We start from the raw sequence: 18,355 nt of genomic DNA on the forward strand, positions 1-18,355 counted from the left end.
TGCGTTTTTATTTTGCGGTTCAAAAACGGACGAGCCTTCCGCATCCTCCTGAATGAATGAGGTGCTGCATTCCCTCGAAGTCCGAACTCGGAAAAATCCCACCCCCATGAAACGGCGATTTAGATCGGAATTCCAAGCTGAAATTTCGGGGCAAGCGAGTTTTTTTTTTTTTTTTTTCGGGGGTGGGGGGGGGTTACAGCCATTTTATCAGACAAATTCTCTGCGAGCATCGATGTTTTCCCGAACAGAGGGAATGAAACACATGTCGCTGGGGAGCAGGGACTACCGACTGTGAAGGAATCGCTGATTTCCGACATTGAGGAAACGCAGCATAAAAGACGAGGCGGGCGTAACCCCGCCCCTTTATAGTAGGGCGGGGCTAGCTGTTGTTTGGTTACGAAAGCGAGGAGCGGGACTCAATAAAAACACTGTGTGTCCGAGAGACGCTGTCATTTATTTATTTATTTATTTATTTATTTTGGACACTTGTCTCCAATCTAATCCAAAAGTAGTTTCAAACGGACTTTCCTCGGGAACCCTGTCAGTCAGAGGTAAGTTCATTGACCCTTTCTCCGGAGCATTTGGCTGAAAACAACCCCGCAGCGCGATGCGCTGCTCGGGGCAGGGGTTGAGGGGGAGTGACCGGCACATGTCGACGTGATGTTTTCTCCCTTCGTCGTCAGAGATCGGCATCGTCCGCGTCTCTGGATCTCGCTCCAAGCCTCCGAGCTGCAGCCTCCGAAGGAGAGTGCCATCGACCGCCGCAACTACCCGCCCCCCCTCTCCCCCCAGCACCCGAACGCCGCCCGCCATGGAGTTGGATTCAGTGATCGCAACAACTTGCTGCTCTGTCGGATTCTTTACGTGTGTGAACGCTGCTTTCAGCAAACTCCCCGTCCCGGAGTCTGCCCGCAGGAACGAATGGAAATGGAGGAATATCTCCACGTCGTTGGTCCACAGTTTTATCACTGGGATATGGGCAGTACTTTGGTAAGTTTTTTTTTACTGTGGAGATCATGTAAATAAAATTGAAAAAAAAACAAAAAAAAAAACCTCTTACATTTTTCTGTACTGTATTCAAATTTCTCACACTCACTGAAGCTCGAAAAAGATTATTTCGAGATGTATGAACATGACTTGTGTTGAATTGAACACACGTAAGTTAGAAAAACACTTTTCAGTTCCAACATCTGCATTATTTCATATTTTCAGCTTCTTCCTTCACCCACAAATGGCAGAAGATATGATAGAGACTTACTCTGTGTTCTCACACGCCTTGGTCTCCGTTTCAATCGGTGAGTATATCGTATAATAGTATATACATCTAGGATCTTGTTAGAAATTGTGTTTGGGTGTTTTTTCCTGACTTATTGGTGAGTTCAAATACTACTTCTACTACTACTACTACAATTAATAATAATGATTATAAAAATAATAATGATAATAATAGTAATAATAATAATCATACATTAAAAGAAGGCCGCCAGATAGTAAAAATAAAGCAAAGCAAATGCATTTTCAATGTAGAATAATAAAATAATTAAAAGAATGAAATATATTACAAACAGGGTAAGAATAAGGCAATTGGATGTGTTGTTCCCCATTTGAGATTCCTACACAAGGTGGCGATGAGGAAGTTAGGACATTTTTTTTTTCTTAGCAATTTTATTTAATTTTTCTGGAAATGTCCTCTCCATATACGTGCTGAAATTGGTGTGGCAGAATAGGGTCCGTTTGTACTTTTCTCTCTAGCTTTTGTGCACCTCAATTTTCTCCACATGTGTGGATGAGTAAAAGACAAATATTGATAAAAGATAATTTTCCTGCATGACCGGAGTGAGTATGCGTCAGTATCTCTGTATCCAGAATGTGGCTTACCAAGAAAGGCATATTTAGTGTTAATGCAACTGTTGAATCACTATCATGCCACGTTTCCAAAGTATTTCCCAACAAACAACTACATCTCTGAAAACTTCCAGCCCATATGTGAAGTTATCAGCATTGCCATTACCACTGCCTCATAAACAGTAAACACCATTCTGTAACAGCCAGTGGCACGTGCGACCTGTTAAACCAGTGTTCTACTGGATTTGTGCCAGGCAAGAAGGGTTCCCCCAGGATTCTCAGAATAGTTGGCATTCCTCCTTGAAGCCCACCCCGAGCAGCTTGCATAGCACGGTAGTTGTGGCAAAGATCAATGGAGGGCATTATGTTCCGTCCCAGGCACCAGCCCTAACCCCTTAGTGTCAGCGTAACTCTGCAAGACCATGGTTGATTTAGCAGGCTGTCCAGTTTGCATGCCATAACAGAGAGAGGAGTCATGCCTGTGTACAAGTGGATTGCTTTCTCTTGCCCCTCGCAATGCCACTTGGATATTATTTAAGACTACAGCTCTTTTGTGACCATAAGCATTCAGCCCTGTGTGTGTGTATATGTACTGTATATGTACTGTACTCATCAGCCACAGCATTAAAACCACTGACAGGTGAAGTGAATAACATTGATCATCTCTTGGTCCAATGGCACCTGTCAAGGGGTGGGATATATTAGGCAGCAAGTGAACAGTCAGTTCTTGAAGTTGATGTGTTGGAAGCAGGAAAAATGGACAAGCGTAAGGATCTGAGCCGCTTTGACAAGGACCAAATTATGATTGCTAGACGACTGGGTCAGGGCATCTCTAAAAGGCAGGTCATGTGGGGTGTTCTCGGTATGCAGTGGTTAGTACCTACCAAAAGTGCTCCAAGGAAGGACGACCGGTGAACGGGACAGGCTCATGGGCGCCCCAAGGCTCATTGATGCTCGTGGGGAGGGAAGTCCAGCCCGTCTGGTCCAATCCCACAGAAGATCTACTGTAGCACAAAACACAGAAACACAAAGTGCAGCACAGCGCACAATGCATCGCAGGTGTGTGTGTGTGTGTGTGTGTGTGTGTGTGTGTGTGTGTGTGTGTGTGTGTGTGTGTGTGTGTGTGTGTGTGTGTGTGTGTGTGTGTGTGTGTGTGTGTGTGTGTGTGTGTGTGTGCGTGCGCACCTTTTCGAATATATCAGAAATGGACAGAATCCAATAAACGAGTCAGCTTTCATTGAGTCTTAGTTCCAAGGGATCACTAGAGATGGGAACAAACAATGAGCATGCGTGGAACGTTTTATTTAAGAAATTCAAATAAACAAACCACGCTCAGTTTAACTCACAATGTAGTCAGAAGACGGGATCCTTCTGCGATATGAGAGTAGGAGGCTCTTCAGGACAGCACTCCCATTATATTCTTTTGGGAGTGCTTTTGCATATTTCAGGCTCTGGCTGGAAATCTCAACCAAAATGTCCACGTGGAAAAAAATATGGAATGGAAGTGCTGTCCTGCGAATGCTGTTAAACTTTCCTGTCCACCCTACCCTTTGGGTTGATGTCAAGTATGATGCCATTTAGTCTGGGCGTCCTTTATCGGTTTGAAAATTATATAATTTAATACATGTATAACATATATTTGTGGGCAAAATCAGCACGAGAATCATCCTGTAGAATTACTATAGTTTTTAAGAAAAATATATTTTTGTTATATACACTGTGTGTATTGTCTTTTGCACAGAATTTTGATTTATGTACTGTTTGTTTTTATTTTCGGAATAACGCAATATCCATACAGTCACATTGACAGAAGGATGCCCATGTCAAATTCCCAACATAAAGGATCACCGCTCAGTCATTCCTCCACCCTATCTCAACACCTCATTATATTTGCAGCATTGTGAAAAGCTGTTTCTATGGATACAGCTGGTAGCGGGGCGGGTGGCCGGATAAAAATAGCTTCTTTCCATACCACATCTTTCTTGGTCGGCATCCTTGTCGCCATGGAAGCGGGGTCCCCGCCGAGGCGAGGCTGGTCTTAAGAAGCCGTTGTGTTGATTTCGTGGCATGTTCGTGCGGTAATGCATCGACTCAGCGGCAGGGCTAATCATTGCCTGTCTTCCCAGGTTACTTCATCTACGACCTCTTTGACATGGTGCTAAACCAGAAGCTCAGTCAGGCCTGGGAGCTCCTGCTCCATCACGCCGTGGTAAGTCCTTCAACCCCAGACCGAGGAACAGCTCGTGAACTATCCTAACAACTGCAATCCTTTTTGAAGAATATCCTTATCACTCAGGAACCATCTACTCCGGGCTTTGTGGCTGTGTGCTTATGTCGTGGCGAAGTGAAGTCATAAACATCGACCTATCGCCACTTTTTACAGCCCGCAGAAACCCCACAGCATCTGTCAAAAGCGCAAACATCCATATTCTTGTCTTTCACGCCATTAAGTGTGAAGGACAATGTGATAGGGTTATCACTCACTCACTCTCACACACACACACACACACACACACACACACACACACACACACACACACACACACACACACACACACACACACACACACACACACACACACACACACACACACACACCTCTAAACTGCAGCTCGGATGCACCTTGCCTCATAGTCTGATCTTCATAACATCATGGTCCTCAGATGTCTGCGCTTGGTGTGAGGAGCTCCTTGTCGGAGGTTGTCCAACATTTCGGGGAAGCACTGCCCCCTTCACTTTGCTTTGACCCCCTTACCAGTTTCAGACCACCTTTTTAAAAAGGGAGTTCTCTTTGTTTATATGCGATTTATTAGGTTATCCTTCCGCCGACGAGATTGAAGCGGGGAAATTGGAGCGATGATGAGGTGCCACTTCATTGTCCCTGTGGGGGAATCGACAATTCTTTCAGCAGCAGCATCAGAAACACACAGAGGTTGGATTTACTGGATTTTATAAGTGACTCGACTCATACCGGCTGACTGCAGATGTTTGGGAAGTGTTAGTGGGAATAGTCGGACGCCCCTCCGCTCCACGGGTCCGGTTGTTTTCCTCATCCCTGGGAGCGAAGTCAAGAAGCCGCCCGGGCTTGGCCGGCGGCCCACGGGCTGTTGACAGACTCGGGGGCAGATTGTCAACACACAGTGGATAACTCGTTCTCTCACTTCTCTTATCGGCTTCCATTGCTTCTTTAATTTTCTTTCTTGGGGCTTGTATGTTCAATGCCAACAAACCCGTGGTGTCTGAGGGTCATGGAGGGTCGAGCCGAGGGGAGACCTGCCTGCCAAACATTGATGAGATGGGGGTTAGTTGTTCCTCTTTCCGTGTTTGCCCTAACCGTTGGTTTCTATTTATTTTCCTAAACGTGGCCAACCCTTGAGCATTGCAGATGATGTCTGAATGTAACAAATAGAGGAGGGGGAAGTGTTTACCTTTCCACCACAGTTCTTAGAGTCAGTCAGAATCAGAACCTACAATATGTATAGTTTTTACAGCGTTCATCGTTTTTTGCGTGGACGTCTTATACCCTGCTGCGTGTAGCTGGTACTGCTGTTTCATGATATCCACTTCCTCCTCCCCGCATCTCTTTCCCTCTGTCTCTCTTGCCCTTCGCTCTCCCTTTTTTTGGCCATGCCCTCACCCTCAGTCGTTTTCCTAACTTAATTACACTCATCTCTCCAAATGTCATCGAGTAAAAGTGGTTAAAAAAAAAAAAGTGGCTTGTCAAAGCTTATCGTGCGATAGAGGAGGCTCAGCTGTTTTTCGTAGTCGTAGCGACGCGAGGGGGATACCGGTCTTTCTGTTACGCGGAAAATTGTTTTCCCCTTCATACCTGCAGTGGGATTCGAGGTTCCCAGTGTTGCGTGTAGTGTCGGACCCTGCGCTGGTCACGCACAGTGGGCCCTAGCACGGCAGGGGTATCAGTACCATCTATCCGCCTGTCACTCTCGGCTTGTTGTTTTGGGGGGAAACAGGGAGTCGTTGTACCACAGCCAGACTCAGGGTTCACCCTGCATGGGAGCTCTCTCAAATATATACCAACATTTCTGGTGGATTTCCCCTCCTCCTCAAGCGCAGATCATCCCTTAATTATTTGGCAGAGTCGAGTGTTTTCGTATTACAGGCCAGCCGAGGCCAGTTGCGCTCCTCTAATGCTGGATGTCATTAGTGTCACGAGGTGAACTATGGGGAGAGTCCATGCTGTTTCCAATCACATCTTATCTCTCTCTCTCTCATGTCTCCTGCGCAACAAGATTCCAAATATTGAGAAACTTGTAACTTGTGTGTAGATCCACCATGCGCTTTAGCTCTTAAATATTATATTATATAATTACCCCAAAGAAGATGGGTTCCACCGGCAGTTATGAAAACAAGAACCTCCTGGAGCTACAAGGTTGAGGTTGTTTGATTGCATTTCCATACCCTTGTGCATATCCTTGTGCAACTCTGTCATTCGAACGACTATGAAGCGCCAGCATGAGATATGTGAGGAATTCATATCACTTTTCAGCGGTGTGACAACTTAAATTCCCTTTGACCGATATGGGAGGAGCACGAAGCCGCAGTATAGTATGTACCTGACTGGGGATATCACGTTCCTCTGGCTCTGCCAGGGACCCCAGCAGCTCGTGGAGCACGGTGGAGGAAGGGCCAAATATGGGTTTTGGTTTTGTGCAACTTGGGTTTGACACCACCTCATGCAGAACGGTCATTTCTGCCACCTCCTCCCTCTACTTTGTTTAGTGCAGCTCTCGGGCCTCCAAACTTGTTTTTATTTTCCTTCCCTGCATCGGTTCAGACGGAGAAGTTGATGAAAGGAAAAGTTTTATCTTGCCATTTCACTAGTTTCACTTTTTTTTTGTTTGTTTTTATTTTAGTGCCCTGTGATACGGATCAGGAGTCCTTTCATGGGGGCACTACAGGCAGCAGAGTCAACTTTTATATGATCTATCTAAACTGTAAAAGTTTTGTTTTTTTTGTTTTTTTTCATAAGCCCTGGCTGACTGAATGTACTGCTCAGGATACTTGAATTTGGTAGTTGCCCATATACCTTGAGTTGAGCTCAAAATACACACTTTTGCAAATGTTTTACCTTTTTGGTCAGCGTGAAAACAAATGAGATCATTCAACCAAATCAAAAAGTACAAATTTTAGTAAACCATGTCTATCTTTTTCCAGTTATATAGTTTTTTCTCAAATGGCTAGGGCCTGGCATTTTCAATGGCAGAACTGACATGTTTATGCCAACAAGCAGATAGACATATTTTGCCATCCACGAAATGCAGACTCAAAAGTTTTTTTTATTTTATTTTTTTATTTTTTTTAAATAATAATAATAAATCATTTATATATATATATATATATATATATATATATATATATATATATATATATATATATATATATATATATATATATATATATATATATATATATATATATATATATATATATATATATATACATACATACATACATACACACACACACACACACACACACACACACACACACACACACACACACACACACACACACACACACACACACACACACACACACACAGCCACACTAAGTAACACAACACAGAATAGTGTAACCACAGCTCCCACCCAGCTCCCAGTGGATAGCACAGGGGCCAAACATGTCTGGAAAGAGGAAGAGAGGAAGTCACTGTGAATATTTGCTCTTTGGTGGATTAACAGCATAGTGGGTGTGTATGTGTGTGTGTGCTGCTGAAACAGTCAAATATCTTTGTGGGGAAGCCTCATTGAGTGTGGGTTCCCAGACAGGATGACTGACATCTGGCTTCAGCATGAATCACAGTTACACACACACACATACACACACACACACACACCCACCCCCACACACTTAAACACATAAATTACAAAAACACAGCCATCTTCCTTAGATGGGCAGCCAGGCTTTGAAGAGGCCTTTGTGCGCCTCTCGCAGCCGCTCTGCGTCTTCGCTCCAATTTCCAAGCTCTCAACCCCCATTTTCCCTACTTACCCCAAGCGCCCCCCCCCCCCCCCCCCCAAATCACCCTCGCTCTGCAGCTCGTTCCGCCCACTCACATGGCAACAAAACAACGGTGGAGCCAGGGCTCAAGTAGTAATATCTCGTGGTTTTTGTGTGCTCGTCCATGCATTGATCATGGGCTGGTTATTTCAGATCTTTGTCGATAATTAGGACTTGTACAACTGAGAAATGAGAAATGGCCACAGTTGTACAGACATGCAGAGAAAATCTCACATGTGGGGAAAACTAATAATCTTGACGTTGATGTTGGCAACGATCAGATAGATTAGACATAGACAGATTTCTTTTTTTTTTTTGTATGTTTTGGAAAATGTGTGTGACTCATTGTTACAACTCGGTGCTGGAAAGGAAGGTGGGGCATGGGAGGGGCTCTTTTTGCTCTCCCATAATGCCACACCCCAAAAAATAGCAAAACGTAAAGGCAGCTGCAAACCAGCCCCATTCCTGTGGGAATTCCATTTCTACTTACGTATGATTCTCAAAGTACAATTGAAGTGGGTGTTTGTTTCGGGGATGAGATGACCCGGTATATGAATAATGTTTGGGTACAAATGAAGTGACTCTGAAATTGCCTAAGAATACACTTTTATATAAATATTGTTACGTATAACTGCTGTATAAAAATCTGTTTTCTATGAGTTATTTAGTATAACTAATACTCCTCACCGCTACTAGCATATTAAGACACACTTAATCGATTCATATGGGAAATTAAACCAAAGCTCCAAAAATGTTAGAGGCACAGCCTTGAGTCCAGACAGACTCAGTCACATGTGCTGCAAACTCATTACTCCAACGACTCTGACGAACACAGATGCCTATGACAATTAGATCCTGGAGTGTTGTGCCGTGGTCAGCTGACGGCCTGCGGTGCGCTGGACACTGACGGCACCTAACGCAGGTCCCATGACACAGGCCGTGACCAACACCATTGGGGCGACAGTGGCTCAGGAGGTAAGAGCAGGGTTGTCCGGTAATCAGAGGACTCCACGTTGGCTGCAGGTCCAGGTGTCGTCGAGCAAGACACTGAACCCCGAACGGATCTCGTGGAGTAGGCGTGCACCTGTACTGTAAAGCGCTTTGAGTGGTTGCAAGACTAGAACAGTGTTAAATGAATGCAGTGCATTTACAATCAACACAGGATCAATCCAAAATATCTGTTTGCCTTTTTATGGACTGTGTGTGTGTGTGTGTGTGTGTGTGTGTGTGTGTGTGTGTGTGTGTGTGTGTGTGTGTGTGTGTGTGTGTGTGTGTGTGTGTGTGTGTGTGTGTGTGTGTGTGTGTGTGTGTGTGTGTGTGTGTGTGTGTGTGTGTGTGCCTCAATCGTTATGTTGTGTGTGTGTGTGTACAGGCAAAACATGTGTCTCCAAGCAAGCACTCGTCCATACTCTCCTCTGTGTTGGTTTTTTTTTTTTTTTTCCATTTTCTTTCTTTACTTTGAGTCAGTTTAAACGTCCCCTCCCTTCTACAAGCAGATGGCAAACGTCCCAATAGTACTTCTCAGTACTACTCATAGGTTTTCCATCCGTTTACTTTTATTTAAGTAAGTTAGTTTCTTTGACGGGGATGGCACATATTAATAAACGTTACAGTAAATATACCAGAGTTTGCCAAAAGGAACATTTTCATCTGTCGTCCCTTGGCGGATGTTACATGGGCTCCATAAAAAGAGTAGAAAGTTAAAAAAAAAAAAAAGGCCTTGTTAAAATACAAGCATACAGACTGTTGTAAAGATCGCCAGAGTATGTAAGGGTAAGTAAGGGTATATTTATTGGGAATGTTGAGGTTGCATCACCAACAAAATAAAAAGTAATATATGTATATATTATTATTATTATTTTTTTTTAAGCAGCCGCATTATACTTGTTCGGCCCCCAGGTGGGGAGCTTCCCTTCCCCCCCAGTCCGTATTGGAACGTCACAGCATTAGGATGATGGCATGACAACACAGGCAGCCAAGATGGTCAGACAGGGAGACACAGGCAGTCAATCAGATCACGTCTCAGGCCCAGACTAACGTCTCTTCCATCAGCCTCGTCGTTGCCCTTGAGAAAGCACAATCTTTTTACACCTGCTTTCATTAAAAGATACCAAAAGAGAGATCCTGTTTCCAGGTACTGTTTAGTTCGCTGTATAGTCATGTATGGCTACACGTGGTGAGGGGAAGAAGAAGAATACTACAAAAATTCCCATGCGGAACGTTTAGCCCTGGACTCGTGATTTGTCCTGTGATCTGATCAGAGAAAAGGTCTTTTAATTTAATTTCGAATTACTATACCCGACTGTACACGAGGCGTGACGGGAAAAAAGCGGGCGCACACACACACACACACACACACAAACACACACACACACACACACACACACACACACACACACACACACACTCACTCTGCTGCCCCAACCATCAACATGCATACACAACGAAACCCACATTTTCATAACAGCTCATTTCACTCTGAAATCCATTTCACATGAATCCTTTCAACGCCAGTGACTCAAGCTCAGCCTCTCCGGTGCGTGATCGGTCGGATGGGTCAGGCGGGCGGTTTTCCTTTACGAGCAAAAAAAATAATTTTAATTCAAAATGTGTCTTGTGTAGCTTTCGGTTTGTTACGTGAGAGAACAGGACGGGGATGATTTGTTGGTTTTTTAATTCAGGCTAATTCCGCAGCGAAAAGGCCCTCGCTCGCTGTGAGCCGATGAGGCCACGCCTTATGTGTCGCGATGCAGGGACGGCGAGGTGTTCTCTCCTTTCCCTGAAAGCACGCACCTGGATTTGAGATGATTGGAGGTGTGAGGGATTCCAACCCAATAAAAAAAAATATATACATAAAAACTAAAAAATAAGAGCTCAGCCACATTGTGTCCAGTATGTGGGAGTGAAGTATTTGCAGCCCCTTCTCACCACCAAACAGGCTTCGCAACGTGGGCTTTTGCAGTTTCCAAGCTCCTGGAAATACTTTGATTTGACTTTGACGTTCAGTTTTATTGACATCTGAAAAGGTCTAACGTGAAAGCTGATGACGGGCCAATTTTATTCATGTTTTTAGTCTCAAACTGCTGATCATGGCGTTTTTGACAGTTTCTTCATATATATATATATATTTATGTATTTATTTATTTTCATATTTTAACACTTCATTGCCACAGAAGTCCTGCTGATGTCGTCGTTCTTGGTAGAAGTGAGGAAAGCAAGAATTGTGTTTCATATACCAGCAGCACACCACTAACACTTGGCAAATGTGTATGAAATTGCTTTTAAATTCATTTTTGGACAAACATTGCATCGTCACTCTATGTGGACCGGCTGCACCGCGTCTGTCGACGTTACAGGAATAAATATCTTTGAAAGTTTTGCTCCCTCTTTGAGGTATTTGAGGACAGTACCTTTCGTGCGTTTGTCAACTCGGGTGGACTGGATGTGTCGATTGGGATCTGATGACGTTTCATCCCGTTGTGTTCATCCTGTCGAACGGGGCCGACAGGCACATAACTTGAAATCTTGCCCAGACCCCCGCCGAAGCCGGCTCGGCGATGACAGAAACCGGGTTGACTGGTTTTAAGCGGGAACCGTTAAAGCCCTTTGTGTCGCTCCGCAGCGTGGTTCACCTGCCTGCTATCTACATTCCTCCACGTTGCCCATATTTGGCTTTCAATGACTTCATGACCCGTACTGTACACATGACTCACCTTGGACAAACGTTCTTTTGAGTTTCTTGGCGCTTTTTAATACCACCTTTTTCTCAGGTAATGATTGATTGGCCTCCATAGCAGTTTTAGGGTCATTACCATCAATAATTGTTCAGGGCTCAGAATTAGGTGAGGGTTAAGGGTCACACTTGTACCGGGTCAAGCCCTCCCTTCGTCAATTTAAAAAAAAGTTGCCCTTGGTGTCCCCCACTGGGGTTTCTAACTGACCCCGTAGGGACACAGTGAGTGGGGAGACAAACAGCAACGCGGTGCTGTTTTCCCAACCCTTCGTTTTGAGTGTTCCGCTCGGGTGGGATCCGCCCTCCCAGCTCAGCGAGTAACGCAGACCAACGCTCCAAACAGACCCCAGCGCTCAAAACCAAATAGGTGCAAATTGCTCCCGACCATAAGAAGATGTTCAAAATATCCTTGCATCAGAGGCTCGGCGGATCCTTGGATATGCATTTTTACTTTTAAGGCGCGACATGTAACATTCTCTCGTCATGCACCTCCAGTCGTTTACACGGTGGGTAAACAACCTTAAATTGTATTCATTTACTAATGTATTCATTTACCCTCCCTGCATCATCAGAACACGTTTGATCATTTGTTAGCACTTTTACTTTGAGCGGCAGGTCAGGATAACAGATAACAGAACACGGTCAGGGTTCGGGGGCGTGAGTGTTTATTCGTTTGTCATCTGTTATCTACGTTTGGAATAGCTGATGTTTAAAAGGTTTTTTGGAAAGGGGACACACCGCCAACAGTTTCCCAAACCATTACACAGCTCTTCTGAGTCCACCTTGTGTACATAACACTGAATGACCAACTGCCCTGTTATACAGCCACCTGTTTTAAACCAAAATAAAATGGCCGCCCTGTTTTTGGGTACTACCGTATATTTTTTTTTTTTTTTTTCTGTCACTTTAGAGCTTCTTTGCACTTTTTTCTGGATCATTTTTTTGAAAGACAGCACAATCATAAACTAAAAAAAGAAGCGGATCGTGCTTGTTGTGAAATAAGAATGACTCTATGGGGTTGGCGCTTCCCCCTGTGGCCCCAGTCACGTCAGCAGGCAGGGGAGCGGACGGCGGTGCACGGGGGCTGTGTTTGGGCAAAGTCATTATCCACCTGAGCATCATGTGTTTTATAGTCTTTTTGCTTTGGGCGGAACGGGCTCCAGTAGGACAACCGAGTCCTTACAGCGGTGTTCTTCATGTTAAAAGTACCGATCCATCCGATCTGTGTTCACAGCCCTTTTTCAATCTCTGTTCTCCACACTGAAATTGAGTGTGGGGAGGGAGCGTCATTCACGGCACAGAAGTTGCCGTGAATTGGGTTGCGGAGAGGAGTCGGGTGTTCTAGAAGATGTCGTGGCACCTGTGTGTGCGTACAGGGTACTCGGCGTGGGCACGGGTGCTATAGTTCCAGGTCGATTGGTGCTGGGGTGTGTGTGTGTGTGTGTGTGTGTGTGTGTGTGTGTGTGTGTGTGTGTGTGTGTGTGTGTGTGTGTGTGTGTGTGTGTGTGTGTGTGTGTGTGTGTGTGTGTGTGTGTGTGTGTGTGTGTGTGTGTGTGTAAAACAAATTAAAATAATTATTGGATTTGCTGCGTGTATAGCAGGTCCCTGCAACACAATTACTGCCCATCCACAGTGGAATGTCACAGCTGTGTGTGTGTGTGTGTGTGTGTGTGTGTGTGTGTGTGGCCTAAAAATCCTCCATCCTCCCTGACCAAGCTGTTTTTTTTCCATAGTCATGGAACAGACTGTTTATTATGGGGTGGCTACCACTGTTATTGTACTTCTCCCTCATAATCACTACAACTTGCCTCAAAGATGCCGTGTCTGCTGAAGATATGAATGACAGCTTAGCTCTCTGTGCCCTTTGTGTAGTTATTTTGGCACTAAACTGAATGAGTGCCTTGTTGACCCTATGTGTATACGTATCAGCCGTGTGGTTGATGTCATTGTTTGTCATAGTGCATGATGCATCCCAAAATCCAACAAGTTCATGGAAAGTGGATGGTTTCCCGAAACCCCAACACTTCATTCACTAAACACCTGCTAAGTAGGTGAAGCAGGTCACCTTGAGACTGAGCTACGGTGTATTTTAATACAGTTTGACCCCCTTTCTTTTCTCCTCCGGGTGTCAATGCCCTGTTAGTGAAGCTGAGGAGTGACGGCTCCTGTGGTGATTTGGCTGTGGATGGTGTTTTTGGAGCAATGCATTTCTGTAGCTGCTCCCCTTTCTGCCAAAACATGATTTTTGCCCCTGTTGTCATTTTTTTTTAGGGGAGTTAATCAGTTTCTGTTTGTGTTTGTTGGGTTGTCATTGGTCTCTGGAACAGACTTGCTTCTCCTGCCATCTAGTGGATCAAACCTTGTATTAAGTCAGACTTTCATGTTTCGCAAGCATCTTGGTGACTGAACGTGAACGCAGCAAGTAGACATCAGGAGACTGCTCAGCTATGAGAATATTCACCTGATATATTCACTTAATGACAGTGTTTCTCAAAATACTGCCAGATTATGCATTATAGCCATTCTAACATGCCTGTTCCTGGACGCTCTGTTCCAGTGTGTGGAGCCTCCCTCCTGAGGCCCCCAGTTATGTGAGCCAGTGGGGTTTGAGTGCGAGTTCCGTGTTCTGTTGTATCTACCCCGTAAATTTCACTGATTTCACCTTATCAGTCCACCAAAATCTGTTTCTGAACCAATTTGAGGTGAGACATAAGCAATCCAGTTGCTGAATCTTCACTCATATTAGATCTCATTTAAAAGTTTGTTCCGACTTTTCGTTGCCGTTCTCCAAGCTTATGGGAGACACTGCATGTGCAGATTTTTTTGTTTTGTGTAAATGTCGGAAAATAAAATATATACATCTACAATAAAAACACACTATTTTAATTGGTTTTGTTTGGAGATCACACGTCAACGCCTACAGTCTATCCACCACATACAGTAATACATTTTTATTTTCACTTTTAGGAAGAATCACACAGCAGTATTTTTTTATAAATACTTACTTTTCACTTGTCTGCAGTTTATACACAGACACTTGTTATAAGATTTGTGCTGGTCTGTTAAACCAAAGGAGCAGTTCGTTTCCAGCAGCGCAGAAGCGTTATTATCCTGCTGTGGGCGGAGTTACTGGGATGGAGGGCGGTTCTAATTCTACCGAGGCACCATGTGACGTATGAAGGGATCGCAAATGTGCACGGCTTGTTTCAGCACATGTTTTCTGAAAACTCACAAAAAACGGACCGGGTTGTCTTAGTTCACGGTTTGTGTGTTAGGAGGCCCATCAGAGACCCGAATGTATGTGCACAAGCACTGAAAAAGTGAGTTTTCCATAATAGGTCCCCTTTAAGAGGCTGATTTCACAGCAAAAACTCACTACTTCAAGATCAAAATTAGGGGTAACTAAATTTCACTTGATATGGATAATATCTGCATTTGACAATAAAAGTAAAAAAAAAAATCTGCCACTATATTGGGGCCCCTCTCCATCCGCCAGTTGCCAACCCCTTCTTGAAACTCTGCGGTATAGTAAACACAGTATGAACAACTCTGTCCATTCGACCCCGGTTTAACACTTCTTCCCGTTTTTCCTCTCTCTTCAGGTGATCACGTGCTTTGGCCTGTCGGTGTTCTCCTGCCGCTACGTGGGCTTCGCCGTGGTCGCCCTGCTGGTGGAGATCAACTCGGTGTTCCTCCACCTGCGCCAGGTGCTGCGCATGGCCGGCCTGGCGGCGGGCACCCCGTACCGCGTCAACAGCATCGTCAACCTGGGCACCTACGTGGTGTTCCGCATCAACACCCTGGCCTGGATGACGCGCTGGCTGGTGCTGAACAGAGACCGGGTGCCGCTGGTGGCCTACACCATGGGCAGCGTGGGCATGGCCATCATGACGGCCATGAACATTGTCCTCTTCTGCCGGCTGCTCAGGACCGACTTCCTCCAGAGCACCACCCGCGAGGCGAAGAAGGACAAGGAGATGTAGGAAGGAGCGGGGGGAAGCAGGAAAGGAAAGATGAGTCATCTCACACGCGTGCCTTTTGCTGTATATCAAAAACATGTTACCACATTGCCTGCAAACCACAAACTGTGTGTCTGAGTGAAAACTCAGAGATGACACACACACACACACACACACACACACACACACACACACACACACACACACACACACACACACTAACTATGAACACACGGTGGCCAATGGCGAGAGTTTTGATCAAACTGCCTCCCTCCACCAACTCGCTTCACCTGGGAAAGTGAAGAAGGTACCGTCCTCTCCCAAGCTTAATGTTGAAGAGCCGCGGCCATTGGACTCTTGCCAACGGTGACGCCCAGAGGAAGGCCCCGCCGCGCTTTGGGGTCACCGTTGGCTGTGTAACGCCAGAACGAAAGATTTTAAGGATACTAAGAAAGGGCCTGTGGCATAACACCAAAAGCCTTACCCCCCGCTCCCCCCCCCCCCCCCCCCCGGGTTTCTAGGGTACCGCTGCTCTGAACCGAAGTGTGTTGTGCATGTGCAGGAAGTGGAGCCATGCACACACTGATGCTGCAGTAAAAAGACAGCTGTACGAAATGTCGGTGGAATAAATGCAGATATAGCACAACGCATAATTCAAAAATGTAATAAGCTATCACATATCCTTCAAGAGATTTTATACCACTCAGTGCTCTTGTGAACAAACTCTAGAAGATCATTGGAAATTTTAATTCTCTCTGTTTCATTCAACTTGAGCACTTGTGGGGTTTTTTTTGTTGTTGTTTTTTTAAACAAAAAGTTTCTTGTCAACTTAGACAAAATGCTCGTCACCTCAGAAAGCCTGTAGCGGGTCTTTGTCTCTTACTAATACACGCTTTGCTCTAAATATCAGGACTGGTTTTTTTTTTTTTTTTTTTTTTTTTTTTTTTTTTTTGGCTGATCACCAAGTGAATTTGTGATAAATGATCTACCCATTCAAATGAAATTGGGCATCCCTAATTCAATTTGGAACAATACCAGTAGATGATCTGTCTCAGCTCAGGAACACTGTACCCCCCCCATGTCAACATGGAGATTTGATAGTGTGGGAACCGTGCAGGAACAGGAAAAGATGAATCCCTATGTCCGCGTGGACAGATATTCACGTTTCATTCGCGTTTCGGTGTTCTCAATGGTAATGACTGCATTGAAGGTTTTTGTTTGTTGCTGTATTCTTGTGGATATTTGGTATATTTTGGTAGAATGGGGTTTCCTCGCAGTTAGATATGGGTGGTTGCCATGCTGTTATCCTGCATTTAGCTGACAGGGCGCAGCAATCACATGATAATGATATTACCTCAAACTCTTTCTTTTTTTTTTTTTTTTAACATACAAGAACTGTGATAAGCATTTACTTGTAGTAGTTCACAAACTCCATTAATGTTCAGTGATATTCTAAGTGCGCTTAATCATGTTTGTCAGGACATTTGCTGTCTATTTTTAATATGGTTAGGGATTTATATCAGTTTTACTGATTCCCATCAAAACAATACAGCAGATATTATTAGGTGTTAAATAATTTAATGTCATTTACAATGTGTGTTTTTTACAATGTTTTGGGATGTGGATATTTTTGTATATTTGTAATTCTATTTGTACTAAAACAAGTTGTGGATTAATCTTCTTAAGATGGTATAAGTCACTCATTGTTTAAAGAACGCACTGTGCTTTTTGTGAAGAATATTTGCTTTTGGTATTGGAGATGAAGTGATCGTTGAAGCCACGTTGGTGTAACGCGCTCTGCTTTTCACATCGTTTGGGTCATTTCATTTCTTTTACTTCTTTTTTTTTCTTTCGTTTAAATCTTATGTCCGTCCTCCCCAATCACACTCTGTTGGGATAAGCCGATAAAACAGCCCTCGCCTGTTCTCGAGGGCCCGAATCGGAATCTGTTCTGGGCTCAGGCAGCAGATCCAGGCTGTCCAAGTGAACAGGAAACTAATGTGCATGGACACACAGTTGGTCAGCACTCTACAATGATGAGTAAGCAGTCTTCATTTTTGGGACCAACCCATAACTTGCTATATTCATCTATTTTAATTTCATCTGCAACAGCAACAGGCTTTATGTCAATATTTTGTTTTATACAGAAACAAATCAATTATCACTGATCAAACCAAACCTTCCCCACATGCATGTGACTTATCACCCAGCGTAACATAACACAATATAATCATTAACGGTGTACTGAAGCTCGGCAATTTAGATTGTATTGAGGGTTCTAAGTCCTTTGCCTTATTATGTTTAAGACAAGAATATATGTATGTACTGTATATTTTGTTTCGAAAATGCTTGTGTCTTTTTCTTTTTGCAAACTTTTGTGGCAGCTTTACTTCATGTTTATTGGGATATAATTTGCAGTACCGTGTGCAGTAACTTACAAGCTTATTAATTGTCAATATGCCATAAAAGGGGAGTGTAATATTATTCTAACAACAATACAATTATTTTTTCCCCCTTTTATTTCTACCAAAAGCTTTTGAGTTTGTTGTTCATGGTATTGAGGAAAAATCCTTTCGTATTTGAAATAGTTTGTCAATTCAAACTTGCTCTTGCTTTTACCTGTTTTTATTTCAAGGGATTGGTGAAATATTGTCTTTGGTCTCGTACATAGATAATCTAGATTTACACTAAAGGTGGTGAATATTGACATTGTGGAGTTTTGTGGACATTTTTTTTTTTAATTCCTGGGGTAATGAACAAAATAACTGAGATTATGAAGTCTAAAAAAATCGACATT

At 44.0% G+C, this 18,355-nt stretch overlaps 1 protein-coding gene across 1 annotated transcript; it reads left to right on the top strand.

Annotated features, from left to right (window-relative positions):
• Nucleotides 1-811: 811 nt before the first annotated feature.
• tlcd2 (TLC domain containing 2) lies at nucleotides 812-15,714 on the top strand (the record flags this gene model as incomplete). The annotated part of the gene is made up of 4 exons (XM_080007548.1): nucleotides 812-990; nucleotides 1,213-1,295; nucleotides 3,972-4,054; nucleotides 15,202-15,714. The coding sequence occupies 4 exons, from the start codon at nucleotides 812-814 to the stop codon at nucleotides 15,580-15,582; spliced, it is 726 nt and encodes a 241-aa protein (XP_079863674.1). The 3' UTR covers nucleotides 15,583-15,714.
• Nucleotides 15,715-18,355: the final 2,641 nt, after the last annotated feature.

Source organism: Zeus faber (assembly GCF_960531495.2).
Source record: "Zeus faber genome assembly, chromosome: 9".
Classification (NCBI taxonomy): domain Eukaryota; kingdom Metazoa; phylum Chordata; class Actinopteri; order Zeiformes; family Zeidae; genus Zeus; species Zeus faber.